At 31.7% G+C, this 12,907-nt stretch overlaps 2 protein-coding genes across 2 annotated transcripts; both read left to right on the forward strand.

The window, feature by feature from the left end:
* Positions 1-836: 836 nt before the first annotated feature.
* On the forward strand, positions 837-3,669 carry LOC126771565 (60S ribosomal protein L11). Its single transcript, XM_050491495.1, has 5 exons — positions 837-890; positions 1,138-1,299; positions 1,752-1,901; positions 2,259-2,406; positions 3,516-3,669. Exons 1-5 carry the CDS (start codon positions 837-839, stop codon positions 3,641-3,643), a joined length of 642 nt encoding a protein of 213 aa, XP_050347452.1. The 3' UTR covers positions 3,644-3,669.
* Positions 3,670-4,719: 1,050 nt separating this feature from the next.
* Positions 4,720-12,666, forward strand: LOC126771714 (dynein regulatory complex protein 1 homolog). Its single transcript, XM_050491740.1, has 16 exons — positions 4,720-4,879; positions 5,288-5,475; positions 6,035-6,270; positions 6,371-6,577; positions 7,860-8,027; positions 8,439-8,580; positions 8,656-8,750; positions 8,824-8,949; positions 9,021-9,146; positions 9,220-9,271; positions 9,430-9,514; positions 9,990-10,069; positions 10,758-10,886; positions 10,961-11,063; positions 12,043-12,206; positions 12,363-12,666. Exons 1-16 carry the CDS (start codon positions 4,734-4,736, stop codon positions 12,551-12,553), a joined length of 2,238 nt encoding a protein of 745 aa, XP_050347697.1. The 5' UTR covers positions 4,720-4,733; the 3' UTR covers positions 12,554-12,666.
* Positions 12,667-12,907: the final 241 nt, after the last annotated feature.

Here is a 12,907-nt window from a genome sequence, read left to right on the forward strand (position 1 = left end):
CCGCTAGTATTTAATAAATTATTATATTAATCTTAAACTGACAAGGTTATTTAAGGATAGTGAATTCCAATTAGTTAATAAATTTAGTAAGAAAAATTATTTTATGTAGTATTATACCAAATCACAAGCCATGCAATGTCATAGTACCCAGACCGACAATTTCCTCCTTTTATGAATATGGGTATGAATAGGATAATTACGTTCCATATAACATTTGGTGCCTATATAGGTGTGTAGAATATACATTCTTACTTAGAGTTAGGGTATGCATTTCGTATATGACGTATGTCTGTATGTGTTAATTAGTCGTATGAATATTTTTGCACTAATAAATATGAAATTGTAAGTTCTCATTCCAAGTTTTTTCTGAATTTTTGGGAGATCTAATATGTTTACTTTTATTTATTTTCTGAATTATTCGTATTCATCTATATGGCTAGTTATATTTCACCTTGCATTGGTAAATACGCAGAGTATTTGTATTAACATTATTAATTTATTTTAAGAACTTTCCTTTTCTTAGTTGCTTTTTTTCATAGAAATAATTAGCTACAAGTAACAATAAAACTTGTAAGTTTTGATTTTTATGCATTATTAGAGAATTATTTACAACTAAAAACTGAAATTAACATACTTTTTATTCAAATTAATTCAATAATTAAAATTTTAATACTTTTATATTTTATAAAATATCAATTTAATAATTATATTTAATACCTTTTTGAAAAACATTATGTTTTTTGCATTTATAATTCTATAACAAAAATACTTGCAATACAATACTTTCGCCTATATATTAAAAAAAAGTATGTCTCAAACTCGTTGATGAATAGTCTATGGTAATAAACTTTGACGTTTCGAACTTCTTTCAAAAATTTGTAATCATGGCGGTAGGTGTTTTGAATTAATCCGCTAATGTATCTATTTTAATCAGTGAATTACAAGTAGTTAAAACGTTCAATATCGTATATTATTTATTAATATTTCCTTTAATTTTAGAATTTAGAGTTATTTTAGCAATTTCGCGAGTTAAAACTTTTATATTGTGACCTAACCTAATCGATCCTGAACAGTAGATTGTGTTAATTTTTTATTTGAGTTTTAAGTGATAATCGTAATTGGAAATATGGTTTTCAGCGTGTACCACCGCCTGCAAATCCTGCCCTTAAAAAGGATAAGAAGGAGAAAAAGGTTCCAAAAGACAACTCTAAAAATGTTATGCGGAATCTGCACATAAGAAAACTCTGTTTGAACATCTGTGTTGGTGAATCTGGTGACAGATTGACACGTGCTGCTAAGGTATGTATATTGTTTATTTCACGTATCATTCAAACTATAATTCTTAAAAATGTGTTGATAGTGCTAGTTCATTAAGATACTAGTTAATAACCTTAAATTTTCATTGATATCACAGACAAATCCATTATCGGATCATAACCCAATAAAATAGGGGTATATATTGTATATAATAAAACCGGCGACGAGAAAGTTTGGCATGAAACATTAAAGAAACATTATCATTGTGTTTTCATTATGTTTTAATGCAACATTAATTATTTCAAATTGCAACTTTTAGGTACTTTATACTTTACTATCTAAAATACTTACGGAAATAACATTATTATGTTATTATTCTAAAATATATTTATTAATATATCCAACACAAGAGTTAAATAGTTAAAATATTATTTAATAATGACTTTTAGAGTAATATATATTATGTATAAATTCTAATTCCTATTTTATTTCAGGTGTTGGAACAGCTGACTGGTCAACAGCCTGTTTTCTCCAAGGCCCGTTACACTGTCAGATCTTTTGGTATCCGTCGTAATGAAAAAATTGCTGTTCACTGCACTGTTCGTGGTGCTAAGGCAGAGGAGATCCTTGAAAGAGGATTAAAAGTATGAATATGAAACGGCTATTCTAAGTTTAAAATTGAAATTGCTAATTTTAGTCTATTTTATTTGTTTTCAATAATTTCATAGACTGCATTCAAGTATAAATGGTACTTTTAAATTTCTGTAAATCACTCAACAAATATTAAGCATAACTGAATATATGCATGAATTGTTCAAGAGACATCTTTAGTAGTGTTTTCTTTGTAAATTCATGCAACATTAATATTTCCTATTGCAACTTCTGGACACTAATTCTTTACTGTTCAGATTACTCAGTGAAATAACAAATGCTTGCTAAAATATGTTTTGTTGAAGAATTATTAAGAAAAAATAAAATAATTGTTTTTTATTCTCTCTTAGGTGAGGGAATACGAGTTGAGACGTGACAACTTCTCAGCGACGGGTAACTTTGGTTTCGGTATTCAGGAGCACATTGACTTGGGTATCAAGTATGACCCTTCTATTGGTATCTATGGTCTAGACTTTTACGTCGTTCTTGGAAGGCCAGGTAAGTTTTTAGTTAATTATTTATAACTAAATGAATTTTCGGTATTAATAGAGCACTACATTTTGTTCGAGATGTGCAATGAAAAAGAAAATAGTTCTTTGTTCAAGCCTGTTTGGGTAGATACCACCCACTTATTAAATATTTAATCACCAAACAGCAATACTTACTATTGTTCTGGCTTGAAAGGTGAGCTGGTGTAACTACAGGCACAAGATACATTACATCTTAGTTGTCAAGGTTGATGGTGCATTGGAGGAATAGTTAATATTTTTTACAGTACTAATATCTATAGACCATTTACTAACTGGTGGCCCATTTGCCCATCCTCATTTTGTAAAATACTTAAAAAGATATGGGTATGTTTTTCTATAGCTTACAACAAAATCTTTGAAAAATCCTTGGGCAGGTCAATTGTCAATAAATGAACTATTTACAGGAATTATAAGTAGTATGGCTGTTTAAGATTCATATTGAGTTTCTGGTGCATCTAGCATTAATCAATCCATCATTAAGTTTGAGCTATTTGCACTGTAATGCTATATTCAACTATTTGATTAGATTTTTACAAAGTTGTCATGAATGTTGTAAACTTTGAGATTACAATTCAGCACATATTGTTCAAGAGTAATGATTATTATTATTCTTTACTCTGTAAATTATGTGCCAAAACAATCTTTAACTCAACAGGAGAATTATTGTGTAATTTTTCTCTATAGTGTTAAGGTACAATAAAATAGTATGAAGTCTATAGATATTTAGGAATATGCCAAGACAAGTTATCAATGACAAATGTTATTGTCTATTGCTTCATCATTACCAAATGAATGTTTTTTTAACTCTATATTAACAAAGGCAAAGAGCCACCTGAAGGTAATTGTTCTCCAACATTATTGTTATTAATGCCTACCATATGCAACTGGCACTGTACAAAACATTGAACATCCTTGACATCGCGAATGCGCCACTAACAAGGCACTAATGTCCCTTGAGCCTGTAGTTTACTCAGCCTTTAAACCAGAACACAACAATATTATGCCACATGTCATTTTTGAGTTGTGTGCTTCGAAATCATCTGTATATATTTAACATATATATGTTTTCTTTTCTAGGATTCAATGTCGCCCACAGAAGACGTAAGACTGGCAAGGTTGGGTTCCCCCATCGTTTGACAAAGGAAGATGCTATGAAGTGGTTCCAACAGAAATACGATGGTATAATCCTTAACAGCAAAAAGTAAAATAAGTAATAAATGTTTATAAACACTTAATATGTTTTATTTTTAAGGCAGTATATAACTTGCATAAGTCAACTTAGTTAGATATGTCTATTCCGCATTTTCATTCATCAATTTCAACATCAGGTATCCAATAAAACTGATAGTAACCAATCTAAATAGATTAAATATTACTTTTTTTAATTAGAAATAATTCTTACGAATAAAATGTAACCGCAATTAAAAGCTAAGTTACACAAATATGTAGTAAAATTTGTAACATTTAATTTAACGAAATTTTTGTTACTAAGTCATTTTGTATTCTCAAAATATGAAATAATGCTAAATTGCTACTTAAACAAAATTTATAAAAGAAACTAAAGACTCCAATCGGCGTCCTAATTTCAAACTTAACTATTGTCTAAGCCAAATGCCAGTAAAAAATACTAAACACATTGACGAGACGGTGATCCTAATTTTTTTGTCGCACATTCGTGTGTTACAGCAAAATTAACTCCCAAGTTACATCATTTTGAAATGGTAAATAAATTATGCCATTTGTTAAGAAAACGCGTTTTAATTGTTTGGCATTTGTCATACGTAAAACGGTTCAGCATAATTTTATTATAGGAATAGTAAGCAGTAAAAACCATGAAAACGTTCATGGTTGTTAGTGATAAGACTATTACTTAATGAAATTCAGGATAACATCAAATTGAAATTATGTATTTCTATTTACCTAATTTATATTGTGATATTCTTTAGTTTTAAAAAGTGCAATGTCTGGAATAGATTTTTTTTTATTTATAGTCTATTTAAATAAAAGCGTTAGTCTCCATTAATTAAAAAAAGTTGTAATGGCTGAAATCTTCAAAATCTTCTCTTCTCTTCTTTTTCTCTTCAAATCAAGGACATTTATATACTAAGAATTTTAAATTCAAATTGTGTATTATCAAAGATTATGTAAAATAACTAGAGAAGATGTATTACAAAATGGAAGTATTACTATAGCAACGAATTGTGTATATGATGCCATATTTTGAATTGAAGTGTCTATTCGGACTAATGTATTTTAATATTTATTTACGATAAAGATTTTATTTATTTGTACACTATGGAAAGTAAGTTTGGTGGATATAATGATGAGGATGAAGATGACGTTCTTGCACCAAAAGAGCCTCAAGTTACTTCAGAAGACCCAAATGAACGAAAAGCGGCAAGAGCTTTACGTATCAAAAGAAGACAAGAAGCGCTTAAGAGGTATCTGATATGATAGATTAGTAACCTTACGAAAAAGATGAATAAATATTTATATTAAAAATTTAATTACTTACAATTATCTTACAATCTTTGATATAACGATATGATAAGTGAAATGTAGAATTTAGTGACGATTTTTGTAATTGAATATTGAAAGTTAGGTATTTGTTATATGTTGTCCTGCTTTATACTATTTATCTATATATATAGACTTTGCTTTGTATATATATACTGTCTTCGCTAACTTTGAAATCAACAACGGTTTTTGATACGGTTTTCACTAATAGAAATAGCATTAAACATGGATGATTATTATATATATTTAAAAATTTGGTATTTAGTAATTTTTACACAAATAAAAATATATACTTTATATCTATTCTTAAATTTTCTATCTGATATGCATAGAGCCGAGCAGCCTTTAGAAGAAATATTCAAGGAAGAAGAACCAGGTCACATTGAGCAAGCAACGACCGCTGCTGCTGAAGAGCTACAACGGTTAGCTTTAGATGGGGCAGCTAAAGTAACCAATGTTAAAGTGACTACTGACGAGCGTGAAGTTATTCGACGGGCCCTATTTTCGACTAAGATGCGGGGTACATTCTACTGTAAATTCAACAATTATTAATTTTAGGTGTTTTATATGCCCCTTACTTTGTGCATACTCATTATTTAATTTACCGGTAAACAGCACTACGTATTGCTGTGTTCCGGTTTGTAGAGCCAGTGTTTTACAGGCTCATGGGATGGGGCGTAACTTCTTAGCTCCCAATTTGTCAACGTATTACCTACGTAAGGAACGGTTATTATTTATTAACGTGCTAATGTCTATGTACGATGGTGACTACTTACCATCAAATGACCAAATTGCCAGTCCACTTACCTATTAAAAAAAATCTAAAATAAAAAATACGCAAGTAACGACAAAGCATATTTATTTAAAATAGAATGAAACCATTATTGCTATTGTAAAGCGATATATATGATACTTCTTATACAGCTAAAAAAGGTGCTAACTCGCTTATTATGTATAAATATATATGTAATAAATTTATTACTATTCAAGAAAATAAAAAAAAACATAGTTTTTAGGTATCGTCATTTATTTATTAATTTTAATGTAGGTTAACTTTATTTAAATTTTAAAATTATCAGATTCTATGGCAAAAATTGAAGCTGAAGCGTCTGAAAGTCAAATTCGATATGATGCAATTTCTGCGAATTGGGATTTTATGCTAGGAATTAAAGATCCTTTAGATATTGATGCAGCAATAAAGGAACAAAAGCGTAAATGCGAAGTTTTATTAGAACAGAAAGATAAATTAATCAATGAACTTAAACATGATCTTAAAAATATGGACAATGCTTATTACGAAGATTTAGATAAACAGGTTAATCAATTAAATAAGTTGTTCATTACTATCTTATAATCGCTATCATCTTATTTGACAATGAAACTATTGTTGGTATTCATTTTATTTTCACTTTTAGGATAAAGATATAAAGGAACTTTCTGATAGAATAGAGAAGCAACTTACTATTATGCAAAGAGCTTATGAAAAACAATTATTTCTAATCGAACAAGCCATTAATATTGAGCGCGAAATTATGGTAGACCATAACAATAAGCGGTGGGAGGCCCTTTATAAGCAACGGGATAAGGAAGAAATTGCGCATATGGAATATAAATTCGAGCAGGTAACAGTTTTTAATTAATGACAAACGTCAACAAAGGTGACGTTATTAATTCTTCCAGCAAATTAAGGTGTAATCTCCAAGGGGAATCCATCATAACGTTGGGACAAACGTAAATTCATAAAAAATGGGCTAAATCTTCCAAACTACTTGCTTAAATCATCGAAATTTAAAGACTATTATGACATCGTACTTAACGCCAAAGTATATATTATAAAAAATTATGAATTGAGAATGTAAAAATGTTATAAATGTGTACCTATATAATATATGTAATTGTTATTTTCAATAATGAATTTATCTCCTTTTTTAAATATTTTTTTAGTTAAATTACATTATTTAAACACGTACATTGTAGAAGTTGTGATCCTTCTTGCAATTGTGGAGCTGGAAAACGGACAACGGCGCCCATCGACAAACCTCATTTACTTCACTGTTAGAAATATATCAAAACATTTAAAAAGTACTTAATTGTCTACGTGTGAGTAGGGTCTATGTCGGTTAACTCTGTAATAATTGAAACGTAAACAGTGGATAAACGAGACAAAGGACAGAGTGACAATAATGCACCTTAATAGGTTTACTTTAGTAGGGTGGTTCGTTTCCATGTTTCCTGGATTTCAGCTTCTATTTCGTTTACTTTCTATACCATTCTATTAGCTCTAAGCATCAATGAAGCTGTCAAGGCCATTATGACTATTAACATTAAAATTACAAAGAAACACAATTATTCATATTTGATTACTAATTTAATTTTGCAAAGCGTATATATATATTCTTTTTTTTTTTTTATAGAATAGGAAGGCGGACGAGCATATGGGCCACCTGATGGTAAGTGGTCACCAACGCTCTTAGACATTAGCATTGTAAGAAATGTCAACCATCGCTTACATATCCAATGCGCCACCAACCTTGGGAACTAAGATTTTATGTCCCTTGTGCCTGTAATTACACTGGCTCACTCACCCTTCAAACCGGAACACAACAATATCAAGTATTGCTGTTTTGCGGTAGAATATCTGATGAGTGGGTGGTACCTACCCAGACGAGCTTGCACAAAGCCCTACCACCAGTACACAAAGCCCTACCACCAGTAATTATATACCACCATTATATATATTCTATATATATAATGCCCTACCACCATTATATATATTCTATATATAATTACTTATATACAATACAATTTTTTTGAAATGTCTTTGCTCTTGTATATATCTTTCTTCACTCTTGAATATACCTTATTAGTAAAATTTGATTTATATTGTACGTGTGTTCAATATAGTTAGACGAACATAAATTAGAGATGGAAGCAATCATGTGGGATCACCACGCCAAGTATCGGGAAGCAAAAATAGAACTCGAAACGCTCATTCAAGAACTGCAAAAGGAGTTGGAAAAATTAAAAGCGACATGTATAATTAACACTGAAAAAATAGGATACAATTATCAGGTTAGCATTGTTTATTTTACTAAACCAGAAATCAGGTACAGGATAAATAACTGGTATGCATATCGAGGTTGTTTCTTATAATTCTACAGGTGCTGAAAAAAAGGGAAGAGGAAAATGTTTTCGTGAGATCTCAACAAAAAAGAAAGCTCAACAAAATGTCCGATATCGCTAATAATTTAAGAGCTAAAATTCGCAAAGCGGCCGAGGATGGAGCAATAGAGGAAATTAAGGCAGATTCGGAAATTGTAAAGTTGATGCAGGCGATGGATGATTTGGAAAAGAAGTGTCGCCATTTCTCTCACGTTAATAACTACAAGTTTTGCCAGGTTTGCTTAAATCGTAAAAATAAAAGCTGTGTAACTATTAAAATCTAAGAGTCAAAAATTAAAACATGCGATGCCAATAACCTAGGTTTGGCGTATGTCTGTGTCCCGATGCAACGCGCTTTGTGTACGAGTGCGTCGGGCGGAGACGGCGCTGCACGCACACGTCCTCGCCGAGCCGCCGCCGAGACCACCGCCTCCACCGCCGAAGAGCCCTCTGACGAAATATGGTTGGTGCCTTCTAATAAAACATCGACATGATCGAAATAAATCGATACGTATGATTTTAATGCTTTCTCCTCTAGATCCAGTTAATACTACTGCTACATCTGGATTGAATCCGAAGGACGGTAAAGATAATCTGAAAAATGTGGCTGCTCAAGAAGCCAAAGACAGACTGGTATGTTAGACTCGATTCGATATTGTATTTGTAGAATTGACGTGAATATTAATGTATAATCAATATTTTGCAGGTGCGTCACATCCTTCAACTTATAGCAGACAATACTGGATTTTTAGTTGAAGATCGTTTGTTAAAACTAATTGAAAAATATCCTCTTACGTCACGAAACCTATGTACATTGGATTCTATTTTTATGGTAAATACATTTAAAGGAACCCCTTTTTGATGTGTAGCATCCGTAATTGATTTAATTTTACATCATTGTAGGCTTTAGAAATCCAAGCCGAGGAGGATATTGAACTATTATGTAAGATATTCTTAAATTACGCGTTTTGTCCAATATGTATTGGCTTGGAAACTGCATCCGAAATGGTGGAACCTTCGACTTTTGCGGTAATTTTTCCATAAATATATAAGATAATTACTTAGGAATGCACTTTAATAAAAAAATTGAAAATTTGTTTAGGTTACATCTCAAGAGGAATCACACCATGTCAGTATTAGCGTCAAAGGGCATGGTAAGATTATTCAAATGCCTTATGATTTTCCACATAGGTACCTACTATTTATTATTTGATTCGTGCTATTATATAGAAAAAAAAGAATAATAAATTAATTTATTTGAGACTATTTTATTTTTACTTTGTTTTCTTTGAATATAGTTTTATTTATTTAGCTGACCGGTCATCAACGAGAATTCGATCAAGTGTAGCCAGAAGCATATCTGCAAGTACATCTCGCTCAGTGCATGTTGGTTTCAGGTAAATAGTGAAATTTTTTCCTCAAATCCTCAATCATTATCGCATTTCACAGATTTAAAATATACAACCAATATAGATACAGATACATATTAAACTAAAGGATTGAGAAAAATTTATTATAATTGGCCAGAATTTTAGAACGCGTGAATCATAACCGATGATCGTAGGTTCTAAACCGGGCAAGCACCACTGAATTTTCATGAGCTTAATTTGTGATTATAATTCATCTCGTGCTTGATGGTGAAGGAAAACATCGTGAGGAGACCTGCATGTGTCTAATTTCACTGAAATTCTGGCACACGTATACTCTCGAAAAAATAGAATGAGGGCCTTAGCCCAGCAGTTGGACATTCACAGGCTGTTACGTTATATTCTTTGTATTAGGTATATATTTACAAAAAATATTCTGGATTGTAATTTCCTATCAAAACAAAAATTTCTCTTAAGCGTTCCTAAATTAATGTTATTTTGACAGAACACACGATTTATCTCCAACTGATCAACTTCTCATGGCAGAGGCAGATGAAATAATACAAAAATGTGGAGATCCTAAAGGTTTATATGTTATTAATATTTATTATAATATATTGAACAATTGCTATGAACTTATATATTTAATAATGAGACAGATGCAGTAACAGCTTGTAAAAATCTCACTGCTCAGAGCAAAAACCAGGGCCTTCTCTCCTATTCAGGAGAGTTTTAAGTATTTTATAGTTGGATATACACGTAATAGATCACAGGCGGCTGTTACACAAATATTACGTGACTTAAATGGGCACAGTTTTCATTAAATTCCTTCGTGGTGTTTTTAAGACTAAAGGGGCCATTCAAAAACAATTAAAGACGGAATGTATTACCTAATATATAAAAAAAGAGATGTTGCAAATGTGTGAAAATGTATAATACTATGTCACTTTTTAGTACCTACCACGACGTTAATTGCTATCGTTGATATTTATATGTTAATAGAAATATATATATATTATAGTATAGGTAGGCGAACGAGCATATAGGCAATCTGATGGTAAGTGCTCACCAACGCCTATTGGCTTTGTAAGAAATGTTAACCATCGCTTACTTCGCCAATGCGCCACCCACTTTGGGAACTAAGATGTTATGTCCCTTGTGCCTGTAATAACACTGGCTCACTCACCCTTCAAACCGGAACACAACAATACAATTTACAGCAGAATGAAAATAATTAAATGTTACGTTAAAATTTCTATTTTCGATTTGATAGTAACAACGGCTGCTTCAGATAATGCATCGGAGGGTGGATCCACTTCAGGAAAACGCGGCCGCGGAGTCACCGTTGCTTCTCAGCCTACTGTCGTCTCACCGAAGAAGACTAACCCTTTTCTATGTCCCCGTAAGGAAATATTTAAGGTTTTTTTTTATCCATAAGTCATTTTCAAGGTTTTATAATGCCAATTAAAATTTCAGTTGGTCATTTTTTGGAAATAGAATCGATGCAAGTATTGACAGCTTTGAATGAATTTATGGCAGCATTTGTTCCTCCTGAGAAAAGAAAGCTTTATGATATACTGTAAGTAAATGTACAATTCATTTGTCACTTAGTCCATGCGACCTTGCACCTGTCATTCCTCACAGTCCATGCACCTTGACCTCTTACATCTGCTGTCGCATTTCATTGTATTAATTCATCACCATTATTTAATTCTCCATTACCTATTGATTTAATAGCCGAGATGGCCTAGTGTCAAGAACGCGTAAATCTTAACCAATGATCGTGGGCACCCTGGCAGGCACCATTGAATTTTCATGTGCTTAATTTGTTATTATAATTCATCTTGTGCTTGACGGTGAAGGAAAACATCGTGAGAAAACCTGCGTGTGTCGAATTTCACTGAAATTCTGACACATGTGTATTCCACCCGCATTGAAGCAGCGTGGTGGAATAAGCTCCAAACCTTCTCCTCAAAAAGGGAGAGGAGGCCTTAGCCCAGCAGTGGGACATTCACAGGCTGTTACTGTACTGTACTGTACTTATAGATTTAAGACAACCCACTATTGAGAATATATCAATATCACGATTTCTTACTAATGAATTTTACTGCATCTGCAATCTGTTAAACGTCGAGTATAGTCTCAATTGATTTTTGAGACCTTTGTTCAAAAAGGAGCCTACTTCGGTGCTTGATTTCTAGGAAACATATAGAGTTCTTTTTGCAAAATGGGGTAGTCGATTTTTCCATTGATTATAAAAAAAAACCAAGAAATGTATTGATTGCTCTTTGCAAGTTCCGAATCCTACGAAAGCAAGTCGTATGTTTTAAGTATGATGAACATATCTTAGTTGCTTATGTAATTTTCCAAGTACATAGTGTCACCTTAATAAATTGGTCGGCTTTAGCTTTTCTTACTAAACATACTTAATATTTTCAAACACCAATCCATTTAATATATTATTTTTTATTGCATATTTATGCTTGTATACAATATGAAAGAGAACATAATGAATTACAAAAATATCCTTTATATTTGTTGTGTTATTAATTTTTAAGGGATAGCGTCAAGACACCAGACTTTGGTTCTCCATCTCGGAAACTGAACGTCGAAGAAATAGAACAATATTGGTCCCAGTGGAAAAACTTATTCTCTCCAGAAAAAGATCGCTTTTGGGATGGATTGCTTTCTGGTCTAAATAACTATTTAACGATTTTACAAGGTATAAATTTTACAAGGTACTATCATTTTTGAAGACTACTATACGCTCAAACCTCGCATTCCAATCTGCTTTAATTATCTTCATTCATTCTTTATTATATTTTGTGAATTAAATTAGTTAAAAAATATTTATGATGTAAATATTTATTCAATGCAGAGCGTGAGCGAATTCACGAAGACGTATTGCAGTTACGTCAACGTAACGCTTCGCTACGTGGTTTGGTGCGCGGAACACTTCCTGAACTGCCGCACGCCGTGCCGCGGTACACGCGTCCTCGCCGTACGCCCTTCGTTGCTACTTCACCAGACTCAGCGCCACCACCTTTCGCAAAATTATCTCCCATCTAAAAGATGTTAAGAATATTAGTATACCTATATTTCTGCTGAAATAAAATTTATAATAAATCCCTTTAATACTTAATATGTTAACGCAGTATTATATAAATCATGTTAAACGTGAAAATCTTGGTGTGAATTTATACAATAATATTAGAATTGATTTGTTGGAATAAAATGTAAGTTAAAACTATTGTGAATATATTTTAATAATATGATTGTGGCCTTTGAATTTAATTACAATCGAAAGTATTTTTTTAACTTAATATAATTATTATAATATATATATCTGTCCTTTACAGATTTATTTGACCTCTCCATAACGGTTAAAACTATTGTTATCAGAATCAGTTTCACGAAATCTTC

Source organism: Nymphalis io, chromosome 11 (genome assembly GCF_905147045.1).
Source record: "Nymphalis io chromosome 11, ilAglIoxx1.1, whole genome shotgun sequence".
NCBI lineage: Eukaryota > Metazoa > Arthropoda > Insecta > Lepidoptera > Nymphalidae > Nymphalis > Nymphalis io.